The sequence below is a fragment of the Bos grunniens genome, chromosome 7 (assembly GCF_055505025.1).
Source record: "Bos grunniens cultivar Pamir isolate PY7600 chromosome 7, Bosgru_T2T1.0, whole genome shotgun sequence".
In the NCBI taxonomy this organism is placed as follows: domain Eukaryota; kingdom Metazoa; phylum Chordata; class Mammalia; order Artiodactyla; family Bovidae; genus Bos; species Bos grunniens.
In genome coordinates this window covers 25792913-25809603 of record NC_141171.1, presented here as the reverse complement: position 1 = coordinate 25809603, position 16691 = coordinate 25792913, and the positions used below count along the sequence as shown (strand labels likewise).

Below are 16691 nucleotides of genomic sequence, written 5' to 3'. Positions count from 1 at the left end.
TTCTTCAGAGAAGACCCTATAAATATTTTTAAAATTTTCTCATTTTGAAATAATTATAGATTCACAAAAATGTGTGTACCCTTCATCCACTTTCCCCTAATGGTAACATCTTCTATTCCATTTTTTCTTCAGTTCAACATCAAAACCAGGATATTGACATTGGGACAATTTGCATACCTTACTCAGATTTCACCACTTTTATATACACGCGTGTGCACACAAGCACATGTGTAGTTCTGGTTTCACTTGTCACATTTGTTTCATGTAAGATACAGAGCTGTTCCATCACCACAAAGATCTCTCTTGTACAACTGTTTCATACCTTCTATCATATTCTTTCCCTAGTCTTTAACCCCTGACACCCTAATCTCCTCTCAAGCTGTATAATTTTTCAAGCATTAAAAATTTTTTTCCTTAAATTTAAAACCTGTTAAAGTATACTTAGCATTTTTACCAACTTTATAAAAACTATGGAAAATTCCGTACCCTCTAATGCTTTCCTGGGTAGTTTAAAAAATACTATAAGCTTGAGAAAATTTGCATACCTAATATTTACCCTTATCAATTAATTAACGAGATCATCAAAATTAGCTAAGCCTAAATAGCTGAGAGCCATGTAATGAACTTGTGTCATCTGTTTATGTATTTAAACTGTTTTAATCCTCCCACTCCCCCCACCATTTTAAGGGCATTGTGCAGTTCTGAAAGGAATGCTTTGAGATCTTTATCCATGTAACACAAAAGTATGGCCTGCTGAAAATGCATTTTCTTACTCTGGAGTAGGCCTTGCAAAATACTATTTTCATTCTCTCTTGCTCTCACAGTAATTTTGGTTTAGGATACCTGTTAACTCTGCATAATTATTACTAGTGTTCCCTTTCACTCTCAAAAATATCAGTTTAGCTAATAAATTATATATTCAAGTGTTAATAATCATTATGAGGATTGTTTTGAAACCCTTGTTATTCATCATTAAGATCTGAAACAGGAATATGCTTTAGCACATGGCTTAAGAGCACAAGCTGTGGAGTCAGATATGCTTTAATAATTTCCAGCCTTTTCTCTTAGTAGTTTTGTAGCCAGGCCAAATTTGCTGCCTTCTGAGCCTCAGTTTTCTCATCTGTATTCAGAGGATTATTGTGAAGATTTAATAGGGGATACTGACTGACACCATCTTAGCAAAGTGCTGGCACCTAGGCTTATATACTTCCTATTTTTATTTCTCCTAATGTATGCATATCAGTGATGAGGACTATGACTAGAGGATCAATTTCATATCATGTTTCTCTTTATGATAAATGCTTTTATCGTGGAAGCTAAATGTTTGCTAACCCCTTCCTACAAAGCAGAAAATGAAGAAAGTACTTTAAAAATAAAGAGATAACACGTTTACCATGAGCTAAGGAAAAAACTCTATCCCTTAGTTTTAGTTCTACAGTCATGGGTATAATTTTTCACTGTTGTCTATCATCTTATATGTATATCAACATTTGTCACATTCTCCATTTTTTTACATGTGTAAATGACTTTGAAATTAGAGTTGATTCACATTTTATACCATATTATGTTCTGTAAAACCAACTCATTACTGATTTCTCTCTCATCACCTAATTAAAATGTCTGACAGTTGTGGCCGAATATAATTTAGTTGAATGGTCATTTCAAAATGGATTATCACATTCCTTTATATAAGAAATAATTTATTATGAACTCACTATTAACTCATAATAAACTGCGCTTAAAATTGTCATTAAATTGATGTTACACCGTGATGCCCTCTTTGATTGAAAGATTTACAAAACATTTTGAATACTTTTATGTCTACAGAAGAATTACTATCATCGCAAGAGAAATCTCCTGGTGTAAAGGATGTGGTACTAAGTGTGGAGTATAGTAAAAAATCAGATTTAGATACTTCTAAACCATCCAGTGAGAAATCCATTACACATAAAGGTAATTTTTATTAAACAAGAAATTTTATTAATGGTTTTAGAAGAAATGGTTTTTATTATATGGCATGTCTCACAAAGTAACTAGTTTTCAAATATGTACTCTTCATTTCTACTTGCTCAGGTGAAAGTTATGCCTTTCAAAAATGGCTCCAAATAATTAATTATTTTTAAGGTATTGAATAGCTCATAGAATAGAAACCATGCTAGTTAATTAAATACTAATATGCTCTTGTATATTTTTGTTTATACTTAATTTTAATTTGAAGCATAGGTTAAAGCTGAGTTTGCAAAGAAACTTGGTAGTTTTGGAGTAATGTGTATATAGCATATGATAACACTGAAAGGAATGAGGCTTATAAGATTAGTTTATCTGATTTTTTTGGTTAATCAAGATATTTTAATACCAGAGGTTTTGTTTATGTACTGAAATACCCTGAATATTTATATATCTACTGTACCTAGTATTGTTCAGGTAGAACAGTTTAATAAAAAATCAGTTTAATCTCCTCCCAAGAAACGAGCTCTTTATGTTTAGCTGCTGAACTCTTTGAGTCATAACTATAGACATAAATACCCCTGGTGGCTAAGTCAGGGTTTAAGCCAACAAAAAAACCTTCCAAGTCTCCTGAGACTTCAGGATAATTTCATCCATAAATCTCTGTCATGTCTATGAGAAGGAAAAAGGAATGACTTCCAAATCTTACTCTCCCACCCTCACTCTCCTACCTCTGTTCAGTCTAGTATCTCCATCTGTCCTACTCCCAGCTGACATGCAACAAGAAAAATCTGCACTGTAAATCATCAAACCATATCATACTTTTGATTCCTATAATTCTGAAATTGATTACCATGGAAATTTGATAACCTAACTCTGAAATCTCTTCTAGATCGTTTAGAAGCATTAATGCTGCTTTTTCTTTCCTCCTTATTTGTTTGCTTAGAGTAGTGATAGTTGAAAGTCCAGTTGCGACCCATTTTCCATATCAGTTCTTTGCTGGCTTGTTTTTTTTTTTTTTTTCTATTTCACCTCAAAATTCTATAAACTGATTCTGCTAACTCTTAAACGTTCCTGCATTTATTTTTAGTTTATGGTATACATTCTTTCATTTTCTCTTACTTTTTTTGTTGTTGTTCCCCTTTTCTCTTGCCTCAAAACAGATCTTTTCTTTATGGGAATATGTTAGGAATTAATAGGTAAAGCTATGACAGGAGAAGTAATATTTATCAGTCATCTACTGTTCCTCTCACACTGTAGTAGATGTTATCCTTACATGAGCTTATTAATGTTTGTCACAATCTTATGAAGTCATTATTTTTAAAGAGTAGGGGACTAGGTCAGTACATTTCTGCTCATCTTTTTCTTTTAAAAATGTAAATGCCTTTAAAATTAGTTTAAATCACTTTTAAGTGTATTTTCTTCACATTTCTGAGCTCTTTGAAATGAATACAGAATGTCCAACAGTCTTTTATTACTGTTAAAGATAGATAATATCAAACGTCTGCTTTATAAGAACAGTTTATTTAATACTATAAAATTAGATTTAATAATTGAAATGTTTCTTATTCCATAACATGCATAAAAATTAGCATTCAAAAATAGCATACATTTTATTTTGTTAGCTTTCTATTTAGCTATTTTCAGAATTACATGGAAAATGTAGAAAAGTTTATATAAAAAGCCTGCAGAATGATAAATATTCTGTTATTGTTTTTATATTTCGTATGTCTGTCTTATTGAGGCCTGCAGTATGCAGAGGGACAAAAAGAGTCCCCTTTGAATACACGTTTTATGATAGGCACTGAGCTCAGTGCATTAATGCTTGCAACATAAAAACTTTAAGAGGTAGGTATTGTTCAACCTTTTAACAAGTGAGGAAAGTGAGGCCTTAAGTAATTAGCTCAAGGTCACACCACTAGAAAAAGGTTTAGAGGTACTCTTGAAATGCTGGGAGTCTGACTCAAGAGCCCGTCACTGTAGTGTACTCTTTCCTGTCCAAGTTGGGAGTTTTATGTGCCTTAAACAAATAGTATAGCTTATTTTAAGAAAAAAAAATTTAAGTTAAGAAAAATATTAATTCTGGGAAATATTTATAGATATATAAATATAAATGGACTGGTATATGCTACATATATACTCTCACACACATACACATATATGTATGTATATACAAATTTATATATTTGAAAAATCACTCCTGTATAACCTGGCATTTTATATAAACCATAAGACTCTTGTCTTTGATCAAATGCCTTAATATTTCAAGTGGTAATTAATTTTTACAAAAACCAAATATCTGTGCTTCTAAAATTACTTGGCAGCCATTTGCAAATGATACAGTGGCATGTTTGACTGCAACATCAATTTTTTGATATGTTTCTACTCTGTAAGCCATAGCAACTGATTTCAAGTTTGCCAGTTTAAAAGTTCAAAAAAAATTCTAGTTTTTGCCAGTTTTACTGGAATAAAATTTAGGGGCAGGTGTTACTCAGTAGCCCTGTTGGAGGAATCTAACATGTTTGCTTTTTCAATCCTGAACACTCAGTCTAGAAATATCTTCAGTCTTAATTATTTTTCACACTGTTTCTTCATACTATGTTTGCTTATAAATGTGTTCTAGTTACATTTTCATTATTTTATTAATAAAAAGGCAATTAACTTATATTTTGTGTTTCTTAAACATAATCTAGATGAGGAAGAGGATGGCAAGACTCCAACTCAACCACTGTTGAAAAAAGGCAGGCATTTTTCATCATTTTATTTTAATCTCCTTTCTCATACTGTTAATTCTTTAACTCCAATTTTATTATTTTCTTTCTTTACCTTGGTTTTTATTTTCATGGTGAGGTGATGTTACAGTTATTTATTAAATGCAGATTAGAAAAATAATGACTGGTCCAAATAAAGCATTAAATCATCCCAGGAAAAGGTGATATGTCAAAAACAAATTCTTTTAAATCATAGTAGCATTTCAGGAATATTCAAATCCTGAAAGTCAGTATTTTAATTTTATAATTTAAACTGCATGGTTTAGATGATAAGTAGAGACACTGAAATAGGTTTATTTACAGTGTCACTTGCATTCTTTACCATCAGTTGTACCCAGCCAAGTCCTTAATTTTGATACTAATATATTTCTCATTTCAAAAATTACAATATTTCTCACAGTCCTGCTGCGTTTGGGAGATACAGTCATGTCAACGTACATGAATTTTATGAGAAGGAGATAGAGGTGAGAGTTATGGAGCAGTGTGGTTTGGTAGCCATATTATTTCATCATGCAAAGTCATTCGTCATGTTTGCATACATCATGGCAGCATGAAACGTGAATGATAAGACATTCTTCAGAAGTGATCGGATTTCTTTCTGTGGATTTATGCTTTTAAAATTTGGTATAGGGATTTCATTATAGTCATTTGCTTGCTCACAGTCAGTGCTGATTTTTTTCTTCCTTTTTAATTCCTAGCGATGTAAATGAGAATTCCCTTGACAAATTGTTCTTTAAACCTGCAGCAAATGGGTGCTCTTCCTGGGAGTTCCCACATTGTTTTTGTGGTTCACAGAAAGATTTGGTGCTTATATGGCTTTAAAATTGGGCCTCACATATTGAGGGGACAGAGTTAGGTAAAGATGAGGGAGTTTTTCCTTCTTCAGTGAAACAGTGAGAGGTTTTACTGTGATAACTGCATGATTGTATTGATATGTCTCCCACTCCCTTCTGTCTTTTATATTACAGATAAAAACATTTATTTTAAATATTTTTGAGCTTTAAATTATTGAGAAACCAAATTACAAAAGAAATATCTTCATGGAACAGGGATAAACTTACTTTGCCCAGTCAGCCTAAAACAGCTTTTCAAAAGTCAAAATCTAGCAGTTATAATTTTATTTACTGGTTTTTGTGATTCTCTTTCATTCAGAATGCTTCAAAATATTAGAAATTAGGCAAGGTAGTTTGGATGAGTATAGATATATTTATCTATAATCATTTAAAAGTATGTTCAAATTACAAGCAATTGTGTCGTGAAGAATGCCATGTATATAATTGTCTTTCATTATAAACATCTGAATATACAAAAGTTAGGGAACTATAGGAATTTAGCAAAATATACTTTAAGATTTACCTCTCTTACATCTTATTTTTCTGCTTAATCCTTCAGAATCCAAAGGCCCTGCTGTGCCTTTAAACGTAGCTGACCAAAAGCTTCTTGAAGCTAGTACACAATTTCAGAAAAAACAGGGAAAGAATACTATTGACGTCTGGTGGCTTTTTGATGATGGAGGTAAGGTTGCTAACCTATTTTTTTTTAATAAGTTTAAATTTTTTGGAGTTGTGGGGGTGTTATTAGGAAATAGCATGTACTCTTTACTCACTGACCCATTCCCATTAGGCCAACATTCCCCAAAGCATTAGGATTAGTTCCAGAATCAGGCATCACACTTAGTTGTCATCTCTCTTCAGTATCCTTTGGTTTGAAAGTTGCTCAGCCCTTCCTTGAGCTTTATGACTTGAAAATTTTTTTAAAAAATTAGACCGTTTTGTAGAATGTCACTTGATTTGAGGTGCTGTTTAATGATTCATAATCATTAGTCTCAAGTTATGTATTTTGGGTAGGAATATCACAAGAGTGATGCCGTGCCTTCTGTCTGCATCTCATCAGGTGGCTCTTGATGTTGATTCGTCTCATCACTGGTGAAAGTAGCTTTGACCTTTGAGTAAGGTGGCTTTCACTGTGTTTATATACTGAAAAGCTATTATTGCCACCTTTTATAATTATGGGTATTTGGGGCATGGGCAATTTCTTTGAGACCATGTAAATATTCTATTGTTGCTGTGATTTTTGCCACCATCTTGAGCACACATTGATATTTCTGCCTGAATTTATTTTTGCTGTTATTGTTATGGTGTATATGTGGTTTCCAAATGATGATTTTTCCAATCCCATCATTTCTTCCTTATTTATTAGTTTTATCTGATGTTTAACTGTAAAGAAGAGCTTTCTCTTTACTTCTATTTGTGTGGACTTAACAGTCTCCAATTATATTCAGTGGGTTAGCATTTTTCATTTTTATAATTTATTTTGATGTCCCAGATTTGACCAGCAGTATCCTCTTTAGGCTGACTTCTGTGTCCATTTGTCATGTCCCGATCATTCTTTATTTTATGATAAAATATGATGTTCCAGGCTCAATTTTGTACTTCACCTGCATCAGCACTTGAATGACCCTTTAATCCAAAGAGCCTTGATTCCTTTCAGTGAAGAACAGTATTTAGAAACATCGGTCAGAGCATTAGATACGCCCGTTTCTACTAGGGTGTCACTGCTCCCATGCCCTCTCAGTGGACAGATGTAGGAAACACACACAGCACTTATTTGTATGTACATGTGTAGATTGAAACCACTTCCATTGCCAACACTGCAGGCTTTGCTCCAGCTTCTCCCTTTTCATGTTTCGAAACATGACTCCCATTAGCTTCAGTGAACATTCTTTTTCTCAGTCCTGATATAACAAATCTCCCTACCCTGCAAGGTCAGTACCTCATTTTTTGCTTTCATGACATGGGCCTTGTCTTCACTGGACCTCCCTCCTTATTCAGGTCTGCCAAGTGGATTTTTGACTGAATGATTACAGGCAGGACGGAAAAAAAATGTTTGTTATATATTGAGGTGTGGTAAAGAAGTTTTTAGCAGCTAACTTGAATTAAAAGTTTTTAATTGAGAAATCAATGTTAAATATAAATGATCTGTTATATTTTTATGACTTAGGTTTGACTTTATTGATACCTTATCTTCTGACTACCAAGAAAAAGTGGAAAGATTGTAAGATCAGAGTATTCATTGGTGGAAAAATAAATAGAATAGACCATGACCGAAGAGCGTAAGTCTGTTTTAAACTGATGAGCTTTTATCTAATAGTATTTCATTATCTCAATATCGGTTTGGTAGGGTAACAATTAGACAGTACAGAAAATGTCAGTAATGCTGCTCTGTTCTGTAGCGAAGCTGAAGAGTCTAAAATAAAACCTCATTCTCTTTAATTTAGTCTTAATGTTCAAGTTTAGATTCTTGGTTTTACTCACATGTAATATTTTTAATATGTTGACATTTTAGAACATCTTTAAATACTTGTAGCATAGAAGCATTAATCAGCCTTTTATGAAGAAAAATTAGCAGGGTAAAAAGTGCACAAAAGTTATATATCCATATATATATTATACTTTTCAGACTTCTAGACAACAGAAATGCATGATGGCCTTGTCCATTCTCTCATTTCTGTCTGTCCTGTCACACAATTCTAGTTCTGGTTTCAGTGCTTCTCTAAGTACCCTCTGTCTCATTTCTGACTATTTCATAATATATTATACATATGCTCCTAATTTCATGTTTGGAAAGAAAAGCTTTGATCATGTGACGCCTCTGCCCCAAGGAATTTTAACTTCTTCTCTGTTACATACCATAGAAAGCCTGTGTGACAATCAGGGCCCTTTATAGTCTGTCTTGTTTCCTTTCTGTCTTTATCTCCTGTTTGCCCAAATATGCCTTATACTTCAGTTTACATTTCTGCACCCACCCTAAACATACATATGATTTCAGACTTTTACTTCTTTGCCTGCTCTCATCTCTCTACTACAAATAGTTCTTCACTAGCCTCCCTTCTGTGTTAAAATAACTCCATTCTTTAAAACCTAGTACTTATTGACACCTTCCTCATAAACGTTCCCTGTTTCTATTTGTTACAAATAACTGTTTACCAGTTTTTATTGAAATTCATGTACGTATACAAACTGACTAAAATTAAAAAACTAGGTGCCATTCAAATTTAATTATTGTCTTCCTCTGTCCATTGGATACTAAGGAAAAATTCAGAGAATGTAAGAGAATACAATGCAAGTTTCTAGATAATTTAGACGTCTACTTTGTGAATGAGTAGTATAAATTAATTCGATGGATTTTGCTCAGCACCTGACATACTTTTCCTGTAAATCATTCTTTCCTATAAATCATATGGAGTCAGCCCTAAATAGAATAAAAATATTTCTGTATACAGCCTTCATGTATATCAGTGCTGTTCACTTTTGTTCTAGGATGGCTACTTTGCTTAGCAAGTTCCGGATAGACTTCTCTGATATCATGGTCTTAGGAGATATTAATACTAAACCAAAGAAAGAAAAGTAAGTTATTAGATAAATTGTTTTGTATAAATTTCTGATTGTTTTATGGATGACCTACTCAGACACTGTAATAGGTCATTTAACTTAATTACCTGGGGGTTTTGCCTGCTTTTAGTTACATGTGAAGTCAACTTTTTCTTAAGCTAGCAGATAACTGACTGACATTGCAGATATTGAAGTAAGTCCAAAGGGCCCTTTATAGTCTGTCTTGTTTCCTTTCTGTCTTTATCTCCTGTTCCCCCAAATATGCCTTATACTTCAGTTTACATTTCTGTACCCATCCCAAACATACATATTAACTGTCTGTATTCCTTTTTTTTTAAGTATTGTAGCTTTTGATGAAATGATTGAGCCATACAGACTTCATGAAGATGATAAAGAACAAGATATTGCAGATAAAATGAAAGAAGATGAACCATGGCGAATAACAGATAATGAGCTTGAACTTTATAAGACCAAGGTATTCTTTCTCTCCTGCTTCCTTTTCATTAATCTTCCTTGTGGTTTTTTTAGAAAATACTTAAGAAATAAATATCAAGAACTACAGTTGGTTATGAAAAGAACTAGTTGTGTAAACTAAATCTACTTTAAGTTGTACTTATATTTGGATAGTGCAAAGCACTGATTTTTTTTTTTTTAAGTTTGGGAATGGATATTTTTATTATACCAAAATTGATTTTGGTTTCTTTTTATCTATAGTTTTATGTACCAGGGAAAATTTCAGTTTTAGAAAGGACTAAGAATGACTGTTATGTTTCATTTCAGACATACCGGCAGATCAGGTTAAATGAATTATTAAAGGAACATTCAAACACAGCTAATATCATTGTCATGTAAGTAATAACCTATACTAAGATTTTCTTGGCTATTCATTTTATGATAATTCAATTAGGATTCATTTCTTCTACCAAAAATATATCTATAACCATAATAACTTAGTGGTTATGAGAGAAAAACAAACTTTTTTTTAATACATTTTGCTTTAAGCATATGAAGAAATCATATAAGATAAGAAAGATAAAAATATTTACCTTAAGCTTATATAAATCTAAATAATTCCTTATCATCGTAGCATATTCTGGGATTTTTTTCCTTTATGCTTTTTCCCACTTTTAAAAAATTCCTTAGCTTTGGAAATACCACAGCATAACCTGGAAATACCACAGCATAACCATCAACATTTGTCGGGTAATGGGGCTGCAAGTTGAAATTTGGTTCCTAGACAGTTTCTTCATAGAAATAATTCCATCAAGTTAGGCTAAGGATTAAATTTAAAACATGGTTCATATCTGAATTCCCACTCCCAAGTTCCCACATAAAAAATGTCATATAGACACAATGTCTTTGCATTGAATTTAGATACTTGTGCTCACTCTGGCTTTTCTTTCACTAAACCAGGTTGCCTAGATCTTTCTTGAACCCAAATTTTCTAAGTCCTGGAGCCTGGTCCTTATATAGGTAAAAAAGGCTCAGATCTCTGGAAACATGTCAAATTATGAAACTAAGTAATACCAAAAGATTGCTATTTTGACTAACCACCAGGAAATTTAACTACACCAGGAAATTTCCAATTTTGCTGATGGTAACCAAGTATCTGTAATGGAAGTCACTAAAACATAGAAATCTAGAGAAAAACACTCTATGGAGCAACTGGACATACATCCACTACCTACAAATGAAAATGAAAGCTCAGAGATAGGTACAAGAAATTGAACATTAATATATAGAATTAATTATGTTTGAATTTCATTCATCCGTATGTAGTTACCATTATCAAAATTCAGATAGAAATATCCCTTTCTCCTAAAACAATTATAAGGGGAGATTTGAGGTTTAATTTTAGATACTAACTCATCAGTGGCCACAGGACTGGAAAAGGTCAGTTTTCATTCCAATCCCAAAGAAAGGCAGTGCCAAAGAATGTTCAAACTACCACACAATTGCATTCATTTCACATGCTAGCAAAGTAATGCTCAAAATTCTCCAAGCTAGGCTTCGACACTATGTAAACCAAGAACTTCCAGGTGTTCAAGCTGGATTTAGAAAAGGCAGAGGAACCAGAGATCAAATTGCCAACATCCACTGGATCATAAAAAAAGCAAGAAAATTCCAGAGAAACACCTGCTTCATGGACTATGCTAAAGCATTTGACTGTGTGTATCACAACAAACTGTGGAAAATTCTTGAAGAGATGGGAATACCAGACCACCTTACCTATCTTCTGAGAAACCTGTATGCAGGTTGAGTATCAACAGTTAGAACCAGACATGGAACAACAGACTGGTTCCAAATTGGGAAAGGAGAGGATCAAGGCTGTATATTGTTACCTTGCTTTTTTAACTTATATGCAGAGTACATCATGCGAAATGCCAGGCTGGATGAAGCACACGCTGGAATCAAGATTGTCGGGAGAAATATCAATAACCTCAGATACGCAGATGACACCACCCTTATGGTAGAAAGTGAAGAGGAACTAAGAGCCTCTTGAGGAAGGTGAAAGAGGAGAGTGAAAAAGTTGGCTTAAAACTCAACATTTAGAAAACTAAGATCATGACATCCAGTCCCATCACTTCATGACAAATAGATGGGGAAGCAATGGTAACCGTGACAGATTTCATTTTCTTGGGCTCCAAAACCACTGCAGATGGTGACTGCAGTCATGAAATTAAAATACACTTGCTCTTTGGAAGAAAAACTATGACTAACCTACACAGCATATTAAAAAGCAGAGACATTACTTTGCCGACCAAGGTCTGTATAGTCAAAGCTATGGTTTTTCCAGTAGTCATGTGTGGATGTGAGAGTTGGACCATAAAGAAGGCTGAGTACCGAAGAATTGATGCTTTTGAACTATAGTGTTGGAGAAGACTCTTGAGAGTCCTTTGGACTGCAAGGAGATCAAATCAGTCCATCCTAAAAGAAATCAATCCAGAATATTCATTGCAAGGCCTGATGGTGAAGCTGAAACTCCAGTACTTTGGCTACCTGATGCAAAGAACTGACTCATTAGAAAAGACCCTGGTACTGGGAAAGATTGAAGGTGGGAGGAGAAGGGGATGACAGAGGATGAGATGGTTGGATGGCATCCCTGACTCAATGGATACAAGTTTGAGCAAGCGCTGGGAGTTGGTGAAGGACAAGGAAGCAGTACATGGGGTCACAAAGAGTCAGACACGACTGAGCGACTGAACAACAAAAATTTGCTATTCTTAAGATATTTTGTAAGAAATACTTTGTTCAAACTTGAAAAAAAATAGGAATATATGGTATAGTAGTTGTTACAGCATATATTGTAATTATAGTAATTTTTAGTTACTATTACTGTGACTTATAGTTTTTATTATTTTATTCTTAGCTTAGTTTAATTTCTTGTTTTTTGATACCAGGAGTCTCCCAGTTGCACGAAAAGGTGCTGTGTCTAGTGCTCTCTACATGGCATGGTTAGAAGCTCTATCCAAGGACCTGCCACCAATTCTCCTAGTCCGTGGGAATCATCAGAGTGTCCTTACCTTCTATTCTTAAGTGTTTTATCTGCACAGTGGACAGCCCTCCAGACGGTACTTCAGTGCCTAGTGAAGTAACTATCACTGAAATCTTCAACATCACAATGGTGAACTGTGACTTTTTTTCACTATTTCATTAATTTGAAAGCACACAGGGAAGTTGCTCCATTGATATATGTATGGAGACTTCAGTTTTAGTCAATTCCGTATTTCAGTCTTAGTGAATGATGATTCCTTGTTGGACTGAAGCTTGTGAGAGTAAAGTTTTTCCTTTGCTACTTGAATAGCAATAAAAGTGTGTTATTTTTTGATTGATGAAAGGAGTACAAAAAGCCTTTAGCCTTGAGGTGCCTTCTGAAATTAACCAAATTTCATCCATATATCCTCTTTTATAAATTTGTAGAATGTCGAACTTTGCCTTCAGCTATTTTTATTTCTAATCTTTCCCACCTTAAAATGGACACTGCTTTTCTTTTTCCATTGACCAATTAGTGTTGAGTACTGTATGTTTTCTATTACTTTTGTAAATGTGTTTGTTAGGCGAGAATTAGGGCTAGTTAATGAAAATGCAAGGGAAAAAATATGAGAACTGAAAAGTGACCCTAAGGTTAGGTTTGCGTTAGGATGTATAAATGTAGATCTAGGGAGAAAAAAGCCCAATAAACCTTTTTTTTTAAAACCTCTAATTGGCTGTTATTTATATCTCTTTTGATTATTATTATTTGAATCCTTAGGGGAGGTTGAAGATTTATCCAGTACTTCTATATACCATCCTGAAAAATCACATATTGTCATTCTCTAAAGAAAATCTTTTAAAATCATTTATATTTATTAGAAGAAAGATCTGTCCTAATTTAGAATTTTCCTCAAATCTGAGGGACTTTTACAAAATGCTAAAAGACTTTCCTGGTTAAAATTAGACAAAGCATTGTCATTTAATAGAATATTTCAATAAATATATGGAATATCACTATATCATCCTTTTTATAAATCATTAAAATATTTAATGTTTCATCAAATGGTTAAATGGACCACTGGTTTCTTAGTGAAATGTTCTTAGGCTTAATTCATTCAACTGTCAAGTACATAGTCTTAATTAATATACTCAGGTTTGAACAGATTATTCTGGACATTTAAATTTAATCCATTCTTAATACTTTAAAACTTTTGTGTTAAGAAAAACTGCCAGTTTGTGCTTTTGAAAAGTCTGTTTTGACATCATAGTCTACTAGTACAATTTGGACAGTGCGTATGTACTGTTACTAAAAGCTTTATATGCAATTATTAATGTGAATTTTTTGTTTTTATTCAAGGAAGGATTTCCTAGAAACATTTCAAGGGATTGTATGTCTACATATCTGTATGTGTGTGTGTATATATGCATACACATATGCATATGTGTATTTATGACGACACAATGGTTGTTTGCATTTTAAAGTGTTAAGATTTATCATATTAAATTTTTTGTTTATGAGTTCACAGATTGAAAGACAGGTTTCATGGAGAACAAATGTGATCACTGGAAGGGCATGTAACTTCACACAGTTATCATTCGATTAGGAAATGGAGAATGTTTCATCTAAAGTACTCTTCAGTGTGTTCACTGGTATAAGTTTCACTGGTGAAGAATTTATGTAGGTGTTCATGAATCTCGAAAATATAAAATTACTACTGTTGTTCAGTAGTGCAATATCTTTGCTGCATGAGTATGAACTAAGTTAATATCATAACAGAGATCTGATAGTAATTTTAAATTCAGAATGTTAAGAGAATGAGGTAATTGTTTTCCTAAAAACTTTTTCCTATGTTATAACTCATACCATTGTACCATTTTTTGGAGGTTTTGTAGTGTTTAAGAGGAAAGACAGTAAAAATGTCATATTCAATAAACAATATCATGTCTCAACTTTTTAAATGGTTAATAGGGCATAACTGAGTGCTGCTATCTTGAAATGTGCACAGGTACACTTACTTTTTCTTTTTTTAAGTTTTTCCCATTCAGGAAAACCTTGTTGTGATCTGTACTGCAGGAACCAAATGTCATGCATCATACATATGTGTATAAAGTACATAAAATATATCTAAATATACATAATGGGGGAGGGTAATATTGTCTGTGAAATAATGTAAGAAACTTTTCACTTAAAAAGAAATGCATTACTTTTACTTAACACTAGATACCAGGTCAGGTTTTTCAAGGTTGTTTTTGTGCTATCTCTGATAAATTTCAACAATTAATTCTTAGAAATGTTAGCCAGTGTTGAAGCTGTTCTACTCTATTTTATTTATGCTGAATTTGATTGTTTTAATGCCAAAAATTTTAAGTTCTAATCATTGCTGATAACTTGGAAATAAACAGTTATGCAATGGCATATGACCGTTCATTATTTCTCTAGGTAAAAATTCAGTGGGTTTAAAGAATGATGGTGTTAAGCTGATTATTAACAGTTAATTAAATCACATATTTATTTGTCACATTATTTCATTTGTATTTTTAGGTTTCCTTTTACATTCTTTTTTTATGCTTTCTGACATTACATATTTTTAAAGACTATGGAAAAATAATTTAAAGATTTGAGCTCTGGTGAATGTTTACTAAGTTTGAAAATGTAATATTTTGATAATACTGTACTATAACTGTCACACAAATGCTTTTCTAATGTTTTAACGTTGAGTATTGCAGTTGCTGCTTTGTACAGAAGTTACTGCAATAAAGGAAGTGGATTCATTAAAACAATTTAATGTCTATTCATTTTATCCATTTTATAAATCCCTGTCAACTCTGATTTTTATCTCATTTATACAACTTATTTCATGGATGTCTTGAGTTTTTTAAAATGGCTTTTACCCTAATATTCATTGTTTGGAAAAGTTGTTTGAAGTTGTTCACTATCCTTAAACCTTTGGAGTAATCACTAATTTTCTTGACAGATTGAGCTATATCAGACACAGCTCATTTTGATATTTTATAAATCATTTAACTTTTCTAATTCTGCTTTATTTGTCTTTTGGTTAAATCATGTGTTTATGAGTGAAGAAAGTAGAATATTAAAATGGATTCACAGTCCCTGAGTATAATCTGATTCATTTCTTGCTAAGATTTTTGGCAAAGCTAATTTACAGTTTTACAAAGCATTTTCACTTTACCATTTGAACATTACAGTAGGTGTATTATATGTGCGGGACAGCTGTTTCTCTCTCTTTTACTCTTGAGAAAGTAGCTTGGAGAATTGTAGCGAGTTTCCCAAGATCATGTGATAAATCAACAAAGGATACTGGTCTAGAGCACAGATCTTTCATCTTCACGCATATCACCATTATTCAGTCACTGCTGCCTGATCCATAACTTAATTACTGGTTTAGAATGGTCATTTCCAAACTACTCATACTTACCTGCCCAGGAAGTTTGTGCTCAGGTAATACAAATTACAGTTACAAGTATATACTGGGCACAGGCTATCTAATAGATCTGAAACAAATATAAGTGTCCATTGTATGATCTTTGCTTTTTGCTTATTCCTCAAAAAGCTGCTATTCAGGTTTACTCACTTCTTTGTGGAATAGGAGGGGGGGTTAAGAGAGAATTCAAAGGCAGCTATGATTGTGACATTTACTATCAGAGCATCCAGTGGTTTTCAAAACAGGAATGTAATTAAGTCTTTGAGCCAGCAGAGTTTTTTGTTTTGTTTTTATTTGGGGAATAAAAGATAAATGCTTTGATATGTGTCAACAGGATGCATATGTATGTATCAACAGGATGTTTATAGGATTAGAGGAAATGGATGATAGTTTGATGTTTATTTGGGTAAACAAGTAGTTAAAACATCAAAATAATGGTTAAAACAGCACAAGTTTAGGATACACTCATCAGAAAGTACTGTTTAGCTAGTTCAGATAGTAGGTACATGAAAGGTGTTGGTGGATTAACCAATCAGACATACTTTTTTGGGGGGGACTACTAAAACACCTGAAGAGCTCAGTCTCATTGCTTTTTATAGAATCTGGAAGCAGTGGTCATAGACCTGTTTTACCTGTGGCATAGGAGTTTAAGGTAGGCTGTTAAA

The 16691-nt window shown here is 33.0% G+C and overlaps 1 protein-coding gene across 1 annotated transcript in view; it reads left to right on the top strand.

Moving 5' to 3' along the window:
- Window positions 1–15364, top strand: part of SLC12A2 (solute carrier family 12 member 2) — a 93650-nt gene extending 78286 nt beyond the window's left edge. Inside the window, exons 20-27 of the mRNA XM_086410497.1 lie at window positions 1828–1953; window positions 4641–4688; window positions 6111–6233; window positions 7719–7830; window positions 9038–9124; window positions 9449–9584; window positions 9890–9957; window positions 12511–15364. Of these exons, the coding sequence (XP_086266623.1) occupies window positions 1828–1953; window positions 4641–4688; window positions 6111–6233; window positions 7719–7830; window positions 9038–9124; window positions 9449–9584; window positions 9890–9957; window positions 12511–12646 (836 nt within the window). The 3' untranslated portion in view covers window positions 12647–15364. The remainder of the gene's footprint in view (window positions 1–1827; window positions 1954–4640; window positions 4689–6110; window positions 6234–7718; window positions 7831–9037; window positions 9125–9448; window positions 9585–9889; window positions 9958–12510) is intronic.
- The last annotated feature ends 1327 nt before the right edge of the window (window positions 15365–16691 follow it).